Below are 17,137 nucleotides of genomic sequence, written 5' to 3'. Positions count from 1 at the left end.
AGCCTTAGCTATGATCCTTTAATCCCAATCTAGAAACACCAGAGGCTTCAGGAAGGAGCATATAATATAATTATCTATAACCAAATTGAATTAATTGCATTTTTCCAGAAAAAATAAACAAAAATTATTACGCATACAAGGGGGGTTGTTCCCTCCTAAACACCTTGCTCTTTACGCTAAAATTTGAATTTTATCCCAATTCTTTAAAAACGACTCCTGAAACATAAGGATCGTTTGATTAGGCATTCCGAAAGGCCGAATAGAAATAGTTAAATGTTTTCTGAAGGAATGTGTGACCATTATTTTAACGCTTTACCGAATCTAAATCAGACAGTCATAAATCAGACACTCATAATAAATGAGTGGCAAAAAATTTAAAGCCACATTATAGGGATGAGAGATGACAGATTACCGAAGCCTGTCCTTTTTACCTATCCTTTTGGTGGCAAATGACAAGTGACTCATACCCAAATAAAGAGAAAAGAAGCCATAGCCATAGATCTATCAAACAGTTCGTGGTAACAAAATGTAGTAAGGAGGGACCCGGCTCAATAGTAACCAAAACTCTAAAAAATGGAATTTTGGTACCAATAATTACATCAAAAGAATCGCATTTTAATGCTAATTTTAGTATTTGTTTTTTACTGTTTTAAAAAGAAGAGTTGAGAGAAAGAGTCAAACTTTAGCGTAAAGAGCGAGGCGTTGATGAGAAAGCTACCCCTTTCATATACGAAGTAATTTCTGTTCATTTTAAGTTTTAATGTTGCTCCTTACTTTCAGTTAAAAAAACTTTTTTATTTAATAAGATATTGGATCCAAATGGAAGGGATATTGAAATAAACGTTTTAATAAGCTCGGGTGGAAAATGATCGTGCTTAGCTGTGGTGACCTTAGTGAACTTGACAGTGCTGTGACTTCTAAGTAAGTAATAGTTCTTCTAGTTCTTCTAGTAAGCGTCAACCTAGGTTACCCTTCATTACAAAATGTCAGAAAGCGTAAAACTAATGTAAGGACCCTTCAGAAAACTTGCAATGATCTTAAGACACTATTCAATTCATGTATCGCAGTGAGTTAGACGTGTCATCATCAACCGTTGCACAACCAAGGAACGCCAAAAACAGAGAAAACACCTTGCTAGCAACTTTCCCACATAGTACACACATATATTATTTGTGTGTGTAAATCCCCGTAAATAAGTTCTTTTTGTTCAAAAAGGCTCATAGAGCATATGTCAACGAATGAATAATAACCCCCCATAGACTCATGAACCACCACTTAAAGAATCGTAAAATAACGATCTAGTCACTTCTTGTTCAACGAACCCATGTCCATCACATAGTCTTCACCTACTTGAGTATTCATGAGAAATTTGAAACAGAATGCAGTTACAAATCCATCAAGCAAGCTACATTTGTTACATTTTCTAGTTAGAAACGAGAAACTTTATAGTTAGTTTCTCTATATGTAATTCGATGATTGTTCCATATAAACTCGATGAGATGCATTTGATATTTAGTTTGGAACTATTTCACGTACATAACTGAAACTAATAGAAAAGTATATTTAGTATTTTATCTCTTTAACATTTTGTTTTATTTCTAATGTGCATAAGAAATTCTATCGTTTAATTTAAAGATCAAATAAAAAATAAATCAAGGGTGGATATTCGGGACTTTCCCATTAACTAGTACTACATCTAGCGAAAGTTTGCAAATAAACAAATATTTTGCTGGTGAAAAATGTTTTTTAGAAAGAGAACCCAAAACGATAATTTTGACTTCAATATTCTAAAGGTGATAGCCAGTAATATTATTTGACAGTCATTTTTAATTTATTTCGTGTAAAGGCTTATCCTAGCAAACTAAAGACTGCGGGGGAGTATAGAAAAAAATCACTGTTACGAATTATGCAGTATCGAATCCTTGCAGTACTGATACTGCGTGGCATCATATAGAGGTCAGAGAAAAAGACTTTCTGAAGCTCTTAAAATTTTAAGGAATTTTGAAAAAAGTTTAAAAACGTTTTTAACGTTTGAAAAGGAACACCAATGGCAAAGACTGATTATCTTTCAGTGCTTTGGAAAACCAATAGGCTAATGTATGCAACATTATAGCACATCCGACAGATACGGTTATGATAATTGCTTTCATTATCTAATTTGCAAGGAGAATATGAGTCTCGTATACATGTTGAAAAAAGCGGTGAACAAATATTCGCTTTTATAATAAATTTACCCCCTCCTCCCATCACCAAAATCTTAAACCCATGAGGATAAAATCTTTATGTTTTTAACAAAGTATTTTAGGTGTCTCTAACCAAGGAAAAATTGTATATCCCAAAAAAAAACAGCGAAAAAAGTGCCAAAGACCCAATTTGGATAAAAACCTGCAAATTATATTCCTGCGATTTTTCCCTATGAAAAAGGGCTCCAGCCTTTTTAGAAGTTCCTACGACAACTCGTTCTAAACAAAGTGGCCTGGTATAAAAAAAAACGAAACAAAAATAAATAAATCACATCACTCTTTACTTAGGCAGTGCTATTGCGCTGAATATGAAACCTCAAAAAGCTTAAAAATAATGTAAGGAACCTTCAGAAAACTTGCAATGGTCTTCAGACACTACTCAGCTAATGGGTTGTATCGCAGTAACTAAAACCTTTGACAATAAACCTTTTACCAACAGTTTTGCGACTCTTACCAAAATCACATTTATAAACGGGCAATAAACTTTATAAGCAACACTTTCCAAAATGCTGTCCATTCCAACCTCATAATGAATTAAAAATAAATTCACTTATGGAATCAAAGAACAAAGTTGAAACTCAAATTAGTGCTTCGCAAATGGCAGAAGATACGTTTACAACGTGATCGATCGATGCTCTGTTTGCTCGTGATCGATTTTTAAAATTAGCTAAGTCTAAAAATTAGTTCCGGTGTTTTTTATTCTTAACATACGGCATTAATATTATTTTTGCAAAAAAAAGAGAAGGTACTTGGGGTTTAAAAGTGCTTCGGATATATTTTATTTGTTAACCAACTTCATATTCTACCAGGGTATAACATTCTCATCTTTCTGTTTTGATTCCCTGGTCGATCTTATGATTTAAAACTAGTCATTTGCATAGGTTAGTTTCATGTGTCCAAAAGATATTTTGAAATAATATCTTGTATTCCTACTTTTGTAAACTTCTTGCCATCTAAAACCCCAACAATTGAGGAAAGAGCCTGAGCAACTGGAGTCTATAAGTAAATGAACTCTACCTGCAACTGAATGGTTTCATGTAGATTTCAAAATGTCCAGTTTTTGTTTAGCCAACTAGAAGTGATACCACTTTAGCTCTTCTATCAGGTCGTAGATTGTAAAACAACTATCTTCCTATTTTAGCAAATTAGTTGAAAATACAGCTAAGCAAGATTCTCAATCCCTAAGTTTGTTCTCGATAAGTCACTCTAAGGGCCCTATCATTGCTACCCATTTACCAAAAATTTTCCAGATTCCAACTCAATTTCTTATTTTACTAAATAAGAATTTTTAGAATTTTTCTGCCTGATGCTGCCGGCTAGTCTGAATTCAAAGAAAAGCTCAACAATCTTCCATCTAGTTGTCCACCTGACAAGTCGGTAGCCTTGGATGATTATGTAGTACAAGAAATCCTACGCCTCAAATGTAAGAAGCCTTCCAGCATTGATAGGGTAAGTGCTCTTCAAATTTCTATGGCAGCGAGCTACTAGTAAGTCAAATTTCTCTTCTCATGCAGATAATTACTATCCAAGGAAATGAAGCCCTATTTATTCCTTCGTAATTTACGTTCTTACCCCAGTTCCAAATTCAAACTACTTCACCTGTAGATGCTAGTTGTTTAGTCACATATCAATTACCAATACATTTTGCAAGCATTTTTGCTAAATTTACAATATTAATATGAAATGTTATATTCCACCGTTTCAATTCAGATTCCAACCTTGCTTTGGCTCTTACCACACTTAGCCCACCATCGCAAACACATTAATTGACAATGTCATCAAAAGCCACGTGCCTGCAGGTCAACATGTATGTAAAACTTTGAATCTCTGATTTGCAGAGCTCTACCATTTCATACCAAAATTGTGAAGTGTTGTTCCCTTTTGTATACACAACCTTTCAACATTATGTACTCGTGATTTAAAGTTTTCCTCATAATTCATTCTATGCCTAAGGCTGATTGCCCTTAAATTTCCCAAACTGCTTGTTGCCACCCGCACACTCCTGATATTTTTTTGACGCTTTTAAAGGCCCTTGTTAAGGTACTATTTTCCCCTTTCTTCCTTCAAATTAGAGAAACAGGTTTTGCTGCTATTTTATCTTTTATCATTGCTGGTCTTTATTTGTCTCTCATCTGCTGAGCGGCCAGAATTCTGAATTTAAGTTGTACTATTTAGCGCAATAGAAATGTTTTTGTATTTTAAGAATGCGAAAATTAGCCTCAATTTCAATGCTTGAAAGTCAGAAGTTGCTTTTGTCAACAAATGGCAATTACCACCACTGGCAAGTCCATATCCAGAATTTTTTCTGCTCACATGATAGCTTAAAATTTCTGCCATTGAATATTGGGTTGACATATTGTATGTATCTTTTTTCACGAATAAGATACACCTTTACCGTCGTCATATTTCAAAATTTTTCAAATGAGTTGTCCTACCTCACTGTCCGTAAATTGCATCTTCTTGGAAACTTTTGCATATTTAGGCAAGTCAAAACTTTGATATATTTCCTTTCGTTTTACAATCTATTATCTACATTGCCCAGCATGGACTTACGACTCTTTTTACCTTATACAAAAGTGAACATTGCCGACCCCATCATTAAATTGGGGAAAAAAATATTCCGTATAGAGTTTCCGTCAATTTTTTATATTATTTCAATAGAAAACTGAAATTATATAGAACATTGCTGTTATGACAATTTTTAAAATGATATAGCAATTTTAATTATAATTTTCTGTCGGTTTTCTCGAAGTTGTACGAAAAAGTTATGTATAAAAGGCTTTATGCACATTTTACAAAACATGGTTTTTTAAGTGATTGTCAGTCTGGATTCAGAAAAGGCCACCTTACTGTTCATGCTATGCAGTATTTTCTTGATTTCTGAATACATCAATGGAAAATGGTGAAATGTTTTTATAGGTTTTTATAGATTTTAAAAAAGCATTTGACATGGTTAGTTTTGAAATTTTAATTGATAGGCTAAGGTCACTTCCAGTCAAAGGTAGTATTTGAAAGTGTTTTGAAACTTATTTGATAAGGAGGTTGATACGTGTATGTTTTGATGATGTTATAACTAATAAATTTTTTTTTATAGATTTTGGTGTTCCTCAAGGTTCTGTTTTGGGTCCTTTGTTATATCTTGTGTATGTAGATACTATGCGGTTTTATGTTCCGGTTGCCGTTAATACTTCCTATGCTGATGATACGGTATTGCCAGTTGCTGCGAGAAATGCTGATTCTCTTTTGGAGAAAAATAATCAAGCTTTAATTCGTCTTTTATTATTTACAAGTATTACCCGTTTGTCAGTGAATGTTTAAAAACTCATTTTATATTGTTTAGTCGGAAAGGAAGTCCAGTTAATTTACGTGGAAAAATATTTCTTTGTAAGAGGCCATTGAAACAAATAGCTGTGGTGAGATACCTTGGTTTCCAGCTTGATCAAAATCTGAGTTGGAAGGCACATAGTGATCAGGTAGTAGCTCTGGTATCTAGAGTTGCTTGGTCTGATTCGGCGTTTGGGAAATCAGTTACCTCGTTCTGCCTTTTTAAATCTTTATCATTCTATTTTCATGCCTTATATTTCTTATGGTCGAGTGTTACGGACTGGTGGATTTTATACAAATTTTAAATGCGTTCATGTTTTACCAAATAAAGTTATTAGACTATTAGGAAATTATGTCCATGGTGAAAAAGATACAGTTAATTGTTGTAGGAAACTCATGACTCTTAATTTTAGCCAACTTCATGATTGCCACCTTGCTATTTTCGTATTTCAGAGTATTTATGGTTTGTCCCTTGAAATTTTTTGTCAAATGTTTACAAGGAATTTTTCATACCGCAGTTATGAGACTAGAAATATGAATGATTTGGTATATGAGTGTCGCAGCTCTCAGAGGAAAGTTTTAGTCCCGGGTTTGCTGTACCAGTAGTAGGGAATTCTTTACCAACAAGAATAACGTTTTCTGAAAATGTTAGCCAGTTTAAGGGTAGACTGAAGAACCACCTTCTGGGAAGAAATTAAGTAAATAATTTAAATCGGATGGCTTATTGTCTTGTTTTTTAAGTAGATTTTTTCTCTCTTTCTCTCTCTTCTTCTGCTTTATTTTCCTTTTGTTTTCTTTTTCCCACCTTTTTATCTCATTTTATTCCATTTTTTTGGTCAAGGCTGTCGGTATTGTTACTCATTGAATTTTTATCAGCCACTACTAACAAATCATTGACTTTCTAAAGTAGCTGACACGCCGGTGATAGGAAATTTCAGAAATTGCTATTATTTATAGTTAGGTGCTTAAATTTCACTTAGAAGGTCTAAGATTTGATGATGACGCAATTTTCATCTAGATTGGATCTTCTCTTAAAATTAACAGTTAATCAATATTTACGGGCTCTTTTGATTTTAATAGACCCTATAGACTTTGGATCAGAACAAAACTGAGGTTTTTTATGCATATATTAGTTCAAAAATGACAAATCTTAAATGTTTCGGTTACCGCTCACATGAGTCGTTTAAACGGATGCTCAGTTTTCATCCCTAGAAAATAATTTAATACTTAATTTTCAAAAAAAGACTTGATATTGGATTCCAAAAGTGAGAAGGACTCCAAAAAATGAACTATGGTATCTATTCAGATATGGTTTCTAGTCTTGACATCACTTTTTTTAGAATATGAATGAGTTGCCAATACCAATAAAAAAAGAAAAGTATAAATTTAGGCTATCTAATAGGAAAATTTAATTCTTGACAGTTATGAAATTATAAAAACGTAACTATTCAAGAATAAATTTTTAGTTTCTGCAACTTTATTGTTATATTACAAAATGAAACCTTTTCACTGTCAAATGCTTCGGACTTATGGGTGAGCCCCTACGTTAGAGAATGACAACTTCATACAGGTTTGGACAAAATATGCATACCTGTTGCATAGACATGAGTGCAATCTCCAGTAATATTATCAACAAGGTCTAATTGAGGTAGCTCGATCTTGTCATCAACTACCAAGGGTACAATTGGATCCCACTCGAATACCAGATCATCAGTGGTATGAGACACTAAAATAGTAATTAGTAAGTGCAGTTTTTCTTTAAATTGAGATTCTAGTTATTTATGCTATGCCTAAGTGACACTTTCGTCACATCTGAGCAGAAAATAGACTACAGGAACGAAATCAGGAAAAGCATAATATTAAAACAAAAAATCGCTTAAAACTACGTAGGCCTAGTTGGGCGTCTATATAACTTCATTAAAATAATCTAGTTTTGAATAATAGGCAACTTCCGTATTGTACGACCAATACCACAGGGACTATGGGTTCAAGGCATCCCTGGAGGAATATTTTAAATGGTAATTAAGAAAGGGTACTAGAAATTAAGATTTGGAATCGAATGATTCCTCTCCAGAAATTGTGCAGCCTAGCACAGATGAAACTAGCTAGCTTTGATGAAACAGGTCTTATTTATCCCAATTCTTCACCAAAGGCTTGGCCCCTCAAGATCAAAATTTGGATGACTGGGGCTAAGATTTGGAATATTATTGGTAACAATGTTGGATGTGATTCTTTGATGCAAGCCTGATCCGATTTTTGCCAGAAGTTTGCAGAAATTTGGGAATATTTGGCTGGCTGCTAAGTTAAGGCGGTTCTGCGATCTATGCACGGAGCTATAGTAATAGTAGTAATATTGGGCTCTGATTTAGCATAAAATTCATAGCCTAAGCATTTGCATAAACTAGTTATAATCTGATAAGTTCTAAGTATTTTATGTTAATTAATTGACGAAAAGTTTACATTAAAGACACAAAGGCGTGGGACAAGAGAAAAAGAGTTTGGTTTCATCGGCTTTAATCGGTGCTATGATTTTGTAAGCTAATACTATTTTATATTCCTGTGTAGATAGACAAAACTGCCTTTCAGAAATCATAAAGGCTTAGAAGTCTCTTGAGAGATGGTTTACTTAAAAAAAGAGCTAAAAGTTTTTAGGTCAAAAGATTTTACCGTATCTAGCTCATTGAAATACAACTTCCATTCTTAGACCTAGTAAATCTTTTCTTTTTTCTACTTATTTCAGAAAAATAAAAGCGAAAAAAAAAGAGTGAAACAAAATTCTTTCAATTCCAGAATTCTTTTTAATTGTATCAACAGATAAAACATGAATAAATTCAATACAGAAACCTGGATTCCACTCACTGTTAAGGCTTTATAAAAGAAAACAATGTCAATCTCTCAGACGCCAAATATATCCTTTGTGTAATAAGGAAAGAGAGCGGAAGAAATTTATTTATCAGATTCCTCGCCTTTTATTATAGTCAGTGTCCACTTTTTTTTCATTCGGTACCTTCGTTTAAGGATAAAAAGAATTCTTGTCAGCATATCATGAACGGTTCTTCGTTTATCACTAGGATTCTTTTTTCTGCACGGACATTTTTAAAGGATTATGATGGAAAAAATTATGTTTGTTTATTTTATTTTTTTTTGTAGGAATAGTAAAAGCATTCTTTTAATAGCAAGTTTTTATCGCCATATTTTTTAAGTATATGCTATATAATATAAAGAAGGGAATGTTGATACTATCCAGTTTTTAACCTGTTTATTGATGTTTAGAGGCATGTTTGTTACAGAGGGCGTTTTAGAAAGTGTTTTAGAGGACGTTTTGTTACATTGTATAAATTTGTTGATATTTTCTTATTAGAAAAGAGACCATTTTTCTCAGCTATATGTAGTTTAATATTTTACTAAAAAATTGTGCTATCCAGAAACCAAACTGAATAACTTTATACCGTGTTGCAGCTGGGATTTTATTCAAAAGTTGGCGTGTTTTCAACCATAAATTTAAAGTAGAGCAAAAACGGAAATTTTTTCTGGGGGTTTAAGTTTTTGCTAACGGTTAATCGTTTGCAAAAGGAAGGATTTTTCAATTTGAGATCAGAAAAAAACCAATTATAATTTCATTTGAGGTGAGAAAAACCCAATTATTATTTCAAAAGCTCCAAGTTTCGCCTATTTCAAAAGTGAAAAGAGGGGTTTACAAACTAAAGAAAAACAACAACAAAAACAAACACGAAAAAAACGTTCAAGCGTCTTGAAAATCTAATAAGATGTAGGAAAGTCAACTGACCAAATCAATAAAAATATGTATTTTGATGAGCAGAGTATTTTAATTCTCATAGCAGCAATAACAACACAGAAGGATATCCATATTTCAATGGAAATATCTCAATGGAAATGTCTACTCTTTGGATTGAAAGCTATACGTCCTCTGACCCCCTCCCCTTTAAAACCCGCTAACACTTTAAAGTCATTTGTGCTCCTTTGAAAACGATACATCTTTGAACAGGATTGTTTTTATCAATGTATTCTTGTAATTAAATAAATAAAAAAGCAAGTATTTTTTAACAGGAAAGTAAGGAACAAAATTAAAATTCAAAACAAACAGAAACTACTCTGTACATGAGGGGGCTGACCTCTCCTATATACCTTGCTCGTAACGCTGAAGTTTTTTAGTACTCTAAAACAGCATCTTATTTAAATTAATTTGTGTTTCAGCTGCAACTCTTAAAGAATTGGCATAAAGAGCGTAAAGAAACTTTAGCTTAATGAGCAAGACTTCTAGATGGGGGTATCCCCTCTCATATACGGAATAATTTTTATTCGTTTGAAGTTTTAATGTCGCTCATTACGTTCAGTTGAAGAACGTTTTTGGTTTAATTTATGACTGTTTTCGAATAATGCCCGAAAATCTTACTCCTCCTAATTATGAGCTTTCCCTTCCCCTGCAAAAAAATTCCCCATTAAGAGTTGCGCAAAAATTGAGTCGGCAAAAAGACAGTAAGTCAAATAAAAAGAACTTGGTACAGGAATCCTGGCAAATTCTCAAGTGTAAATACTTTTTTCCTGAAAATTTCATCCCTGGAAACTTCCCTCCCTGTGAAAAATCTCCCCGTGAAAATTCCCCATCAAAACTGAGAATCCCACATAAAAAAAAATGTCTGTATACTTCTCAATAACAAACGCTACACATAAACTAGGGGTAAATTTTTACAACTAAATTTTACAGCCCTTAATACAGGCAAACTAGCCGAAAGTGTGGGTCAACCTAAAACAAATTGCAACAGAAATGATCTTATTCAATTTTGTAGAGACAAAAAGCTCAACAACATATCCAAAGTTGCACATTCTAGGTTGATGCAAAACTTTTTTTTTTTGCTTTTTCTGTCAATTTTTTCAATTTTTCTAAAAAAACAAGATTAACTGTCGGTAAGTGTTCGTTTAACTGTATATGAAGTACCGTCTCGATGTGTAATGAAGAGCTGAGCTCTTCATTACACATCTTTGTTTTCAAAAATGAAAACAAATTTGACGTAAAATGTACCAGAAAAAGTTTCATAATTATCAATATATGAATTTACCCTTTTTATCGGTGTAACCTCTTTTTTACCATACTATCAGAAGCCAATTGTTTTGACAGAATATGATGAGCTGAGCCCAAAAATAAAACTAACCTAATGTAGTTTTTACTAGAAAAACCGTTTCATATTCGTCAATATGCACTTTTTATTTTCATTTGACATGTGTCTGTTAGCACTCTTTGTCCACTAGTTAGTCGATTCGTCTATCGAAAGTGGGCTGATAAGTTATGGTTGGCTCGCTTAGAAGACCAGTTAACACACAGAAGGAAGCACCACTTTCATCACCTTCATATGCAAAAAACTATATCAACGTTTCGTCCTTGTCCAAGTGATTTGTCAAATAAAGCCGTAAGCTAAAAAGTCACAATTGAAAGTTACCCTGAGTAATCATTTATTAAATCATGTTAATGCCCGTGCTTGATATCCTGCCATCTGTAGATACAAAAAAGTCATTTGATGTATCCGCTGCCTAACGAGCTAAAAAAGTTTCACTGTGAATGTTCTCCTTTCCCATTGACTTGATATTTACAGGCAAGAGATCATTTTTGTTTGTGTCATCATTTCAACCGAAGATCTACAGTCTGAAATGATAAGCTAATGTGTCCGACCGCACGTAGTAAAATTCTTGGAAATTTATATCGAAGAACTATTTTACTTTTTTTCTCTTCACAGAGACATCTATTGAGAAGATAATCGCGCTTTGAAAAGCATCTTGTGCTAACAGATGACCCCGAATGTTAGGCTGTCCAAACTCGTATTAAGTTTGGATATATATATATATATATATATATATATATATATATATATATATATATATATATATATATATATATATATATATATATATATATATATATATATATATTTTTATTTTTAACCCACATCACAACAAGTTATGGCACTTGTGGAGTAACAAAAAGAAAAAAAAATGAAATACACTACAAGTAAAATACACTACAAATAGAAAAAACATTACGCTACAATGAGATTAACCGAACAGACGGACCAAAGGATGATGAGGCGATAAACGATAAAAAGCTGATTCCGACAACCTTCCATACATGAGGGCCAACTTTCAAACTTACGAATTATCTTCCTATTGCTATACCAAGGGGGGAGTTAAAGTAAAAATTTACAATATCTGAAATAAAAAATCCGAATCTGATTAACATTTTTTTTCTTTAGAAGGGGATAAAGACCAGAAAGATAAAGGACAGAATGATCACAAAATGTAGCATATAGTCTACCGAGTGCACGTCTATTATACTTCCTTCGATTAGCAACTATCTTAGAATAGCCCGTTTGAATTTTCTTTTGAACATCACGAACAGTGCACTGCCGTAGGCAAGAAATTGAATTCGCAATAGTAATACCCAACCACCGAAAGGTGGAAACAAAGTGTATTGAAAAACCGCGACAAGCTAAGGGAGCATTAGAGGAAGTCGGACCATTAAAAACTAGAAATTCACTTTTCTCAACATTAAGAGAGAGACCAATATTAGAAAATAGACGTGAAACTTTTGAGACCATAAACGAGAGACCTTGCTTATTTTTACACAAAAGTAAAAGGTCATCTGCATAAGCAAGATAAGAAACATCTGAGAGTCCAATAAAATAATTTGATCTAATTTCATCTAAAATACCAGAAATGCACATTTTGAATATACTAGGTGATAAAACCCCTCCCTGCTAGACACATCGACATAAACGGACAAACGGAGATCCAGATTTATTAATTCGGAGGAAAGAATTCTCATACCAAAAACGAAGAAGAAAAATTACTGAAAGATTTACACCATTATTAAAAAGGGAGAAAAAAGCTTGACTGTGAACTACATTGTCAAAAGCTTTAGAAAGGTCCAAAGTACACATATAAAGTGGCGACCCCTCAGCCATGCTATTCTTAAGGGCGGAAGAAAGAAAACGGTGTGCATGTTGACAACCAATACCAGCTTGAAACCCGAATTGATTCGATCCGAAATTTATATTTTCATTTAAATGAGGAATTAAAATATATTCAAGGATTTTACTCAAGTTACACGTAGTGGCTATAGGGCGATAAGATGAACAATGAAAAGGGAGTTTTCCCCGCTTTAGAATTGAGGTGACATTTCCACAAAGAAAGCTATGCGGAACCAGAGAAGATATTAAACACATTTGGAACAACAACTGCAAATGAAATAAAAGAACAACACACATATATATGTATATATATATATATATATATAGCCTTATCCAAGTAGTTAAAATAAGTTTCCTTGACTATATCACCAAAACATTAACTTTGACTATAAAAGGCAAGATATATTGGAATTCAGAAATATTGGACAAGACAATGAAATATTCAATATTTCTTGTCAAAACAATGACAAGAAAGATTGGAATTCAGAAACGTGCACACGAAGCTTATGAACAAAGAAGCGGCCGTTGCAGATAGAGAAGGAAGCCCTTTTGCTTGGAAAAAAAGTGACATTCATCGATAGGAAGAGACTGGAACTTCTCCGTTACACAACCTTAAAACTCTGGTTCCAATACTACGATATGGTTTCCGTACTGTGAAATTTCTTAAGAGCCGAACGTTCTGGGTCATTGGACCTGCACTTAAAATCCAACTTTGACATGCTACCTTATCTGGCGGCATATGGGCACAACAATTACACCTAATCCTGCCAACTTTACGTTCAGCGAAAGGTCAAGCTCTAAGAAACCCATCCTACCGTTTATTAAGCCTTCCAAAATGGGATAAATGTGATCAAACGTTCTGGTCGATTCGGGGCTGGGCTCTCCACAGATCTTGTCATTGAGCAGGAGCTTATAGGTTGTCCAAAAATGGCTGGTGGCCTTACCAATGGAAGTGGTATGACATAGGTTCAAAGGTCTTTATGGGTTCTGTCTCGACCAGTTTGCTCTGCACTAAATATTCTGATGGAGGGTAAACTACCTGGTGTGTGGTCGGGAGGTTAACAGGGTTGCCCTATTGGCTCTCTCAGACCACAACTGAGGGTTCCAAGTCCAGAAACTGGTGAGGGTTGGTCAACAGGCTAATAACCTGTCACCTTAAAAACAATAACTATTATCAAATCAGCGACGAATGGCCTCGGAAGTCTGACTAATCTTCAGATACTAAACACTGAACGCCCCTGGACATAATTTTTGACAACAAAAGATACTTTCCGAATTGGATTTTGAAATTTTGGAAAAAACTCTGATACTCAGATGGGTCAGATCAATAATGTGATGAGAATTCCTGATAAGTATCGGAAAGATCTGGCTGCACTTTCTGAGACACGAAAAGTTGGGACCCTTTACTTCAAGAATTATCATGTGCTTTAAAAGGGAAAAAAAGCGTTCTTGCTTGGGACCCAATCAATGATCATATCCCTTGAGCGCGTTTTGCAACTACTCAGGCAAAAATGACGTTTATACCAGTGTAGGCTCCAGCAAATGATTCAAAAGACTCTGATAAACACCTTTCTATCAGTCGCTAAGTGATGTCACAAATAAAGTTCATAGCCACGGTATATTGCTTGTGTGTGGCGATTTTAATGCGAAAGTGGGCTGCTGCCGGGATTATGTGCCAAAGGTGATTGGTTTTAATGGACTTGGTGAAATCAGTGAGAATGACATGTGACTGTTTGATTATTGTGTCGTCACTAATGACATGATTGTAGGAGGTACATGGTACCCCTATAAGACTTTCCACAAATGCACGTAAAAATCACCCGATTGTACCGCTAGAAACCAGTTCAACCATATTCTCATCAGCAAGCGAAGAAGAAGGTCCCTTGAAGATGTCAGAGCTTACCGTGGATCCGATTGCTTCTCTGGCCACCAGCTAGTTATACCATATGCAAAATTAAGTTGAAGGTGGTGAAGAAAGGTGGTGTCAGTTACAGTTAAAAAAATTTGATATCCAAAAGTTCTGTTATAAGACTATTCGTCAAAAACATAATCTTGCGCTAGAAAATAGCTTGCCGCTTTAAACCTCGATGGCTCTGACGAAGTAATTTCAGATTGCCTTTGGAAATCACTATCGGAGTGCCTAAGAGATGCTGTAGTGGAAGTTCTTAGATATGAAAACGAAAGAAGGAAGAGTGGATTAGTGAAGAAACTTGGCAACTGATTCAGGAAAGAACAAATCTGGAAGCTCTTGTTGATAAATATTCACATAGTCATTTATCTAGTCGTTCTAGCGATAGGCAATACTGCTATAGTTTTAAAAAGAAGTATAAATTTGTCCATAAGCGAGTGAAAACGTCTGCCAGGAATGACAAGAGAGCATATGTTGAGATCATAGCAGCTGAGGCAGAAAGAGCAGCCAGTTGGGGTGATGTGCTTACTAAGAAGCTTTCCGGTGCAGAGACAAACCCTTGCCCCTTCATAGAGAATAAAATTAGTCAACTGCTTACCAATTAGGTAGATGTCTAGAACCGTTGGAATGAAAATTTCTGGGGTGTTCTGAACCAACCAATACCCAGGCGTAGGAAGATCTAAGTATAAGTAAGCAAGCAAGGAGGGTATGTCACACGTTTTTTACAGAACTAGTGAACAATATAAGGAAATGTCCGAGACGAGGCAGCTAAGACACTGTAAAGAAACCCAGATCGTCATCGATTTCCTAGAAAAAGGATCACCATTTAATGGGGATCTTCATTTAAGAAATATCGCCAACGGTCTGAAAGCTTACGGATCTGCCAGCGTTAATCCTGCCAGGGACTTAGGCCTAAAAATCATTGACTCAATGTCTGGAAAGCTGGTCGTTGATTTTGTGTTTTGACGTAAACAAAAGGAAGTTCACATTAATGCAAAGCAAAATCCAGGTAGCGATTGCAAAAGACTAGACCCTACTCTCCTTTTTTAGAGGTTCATGTCGCTAGCAATGAGGTTCGATCTCACAGAATCTGAGCATTTTCATTTGGCATCACTTTTTGACAGTTCTTGTATGCTCCGGTATCCGAACAAGCCAGAGTTGGCCAAGTCTATAGCGCAGGCTTCAAATCTTGAGGAGCGCTCTATTCTCCTTCCCAAGGCATTTGATATGTCATCGACAGTGGAGCTCTTCTGTGCAGATTTCCATGGCCCAAAAATAAAATATACTCTGAAATCCTTGATCATTATTCTACTTACGTGACCCAAAAGTATCCATCTGCCGCTATTGTGTTCGACGGCTACAATGGCGTAGCCACCATAAAGGACACAGCCGAGTCGAAGAGAAGTCTCATCATCGGCCGTGAGATCTTTTTCACAGCAGATATGCAGCTGAAGGTAAAAAAAGGATGAGTTCTTTTCCTGCAAGAAAAATTATCCAGGTTTACCTGCGCGTTGGCTGTTTATCTCTGACCAAAGGGCTTCGTCGTAGTCCAGGCACCAGGTGATACAAATGTCGCAATTGTGCAAGCTGCTGTTGATTCTTCCCGGCATTACGATGCTATTGTCATTGGTGATGATACTGACCTTTTGGTTCTATTGTGCTATCATGGTGACCTATCAAGCAAGAAACTATTCTTTGCACCTGATCCAAAGTCGAACAAAGCTCCCCAAATATGGGATATTCATAAATGAAAAGAGAAGCTGGGCCAAGAGACATGCCATCTGATTTTTTTGCTCATGGCATCTTAGACTGTGACTCTACTTCATGGATCCTCAATATGGGAAAAGGCCTTGCTCTGAAGGAGCTAATGGTAGATGCCAATTTTCGCAAATCAGCTGCAGTTTTCATGCCGAAGTCAGCTTCAAAGTAGGAAGCAAGGGCTGCTGGAGAGAACGCTCTTCTTATGATACATGGCTAATCAAAAGGGAGAAATCTGAATGAGCTCCGTAGGAAAGTGTGTAAAAAGAAAGTTACTACTGTTAGCACATTAGTCCACCCAGAACAGTTACCAACAACTCCTGATGCGGCTAAATTCCACAGTTACAGGTTTTTCTATCAATTTCAGTTATGGAGTGGAGATCCTGATTCTAAACTTGAAGCCGGGGAATGGGGTTGGAAAATAAATATAATTTCTTGTTTCCATTGACTACTGACATCCCACCAGTCCCTCGTCTGCTTCTGAAAATCGTGAAGTACTCCTGTCAACTGGAATGCTGCTTAACGACATGTAGCTGCTTTAAAAACAACTTAGCTTGCACTTCAGCACTTAAGATGTCCTAAGGGACAGCATGTTCTAAAATCTCCAAGAATCGAAAGCTATAACGATGAGGAGAACGTCGAAGCTCAGATTTCTGAATCAAAAGAATAAGTTGTGAATACTAGTCGGAGTTTGAGTATGTCTTTCAAATGTTGACGAAATTGATTCGATAATTTTACCAGGTGTGAAGACTAGTAAGTGTGTTGATACTAATTTATCTTAAGAGGGATATGTCGGCTGCTGAAAACTTGTTTCATAGATGATTTCCCTTTTCTAGTATCATTCATGTATTAATAAGCATCTTGCAATCACTTTTTTTAGGCCGACCCATCAAGTGATGGAGCCAGCCACAATCAGATTTAGT

The 17,137-nt window shown here is 35.2% G+C and overlaps 1 protein-coding gene across 1 annotated transcript in view; it reads right to left on the bottom strand.

Moving 5' to 3' along the window:
• Positions 1-17,137, bottom strand: part of LOC136042108 (glycine receptor subunit alpha-4-like) — a 151,411-nt gene that overhangs the window by 32,720 nt on the left and 101,554 nt on the right. Inside the window, exon 6 of the mRNA XM_065727004.1 lies at positions 7,159-7,293. Coding sequence (XP_065583076.1) covers positions 7,159-7,293 — 135 coding nt within the window. The remainder of the gene's footprint in view (positions 1-7,158; positions 7,294-17,137) is intronic.

Source organism: Artemia franciscana, unplaced genomic scaffold, assembly GCF_032884065.1.
Source record: "Artemia franciscana unplaced genomic scaffold, ASM3288406v1 PGA_scaffold_67, whole genome shotgun sequence".
NCBI lineage: Eukaryota > Metazoa > Arthropoda > Branchiopoda > Anostraca > Artemiidae > Artemia > Artemia franciscana.
The sequence above is the reverse complement of the archived record's forward strand: the minus strand, read 5'-3'. Positions and strand labels throughout refer to the sequence as shown.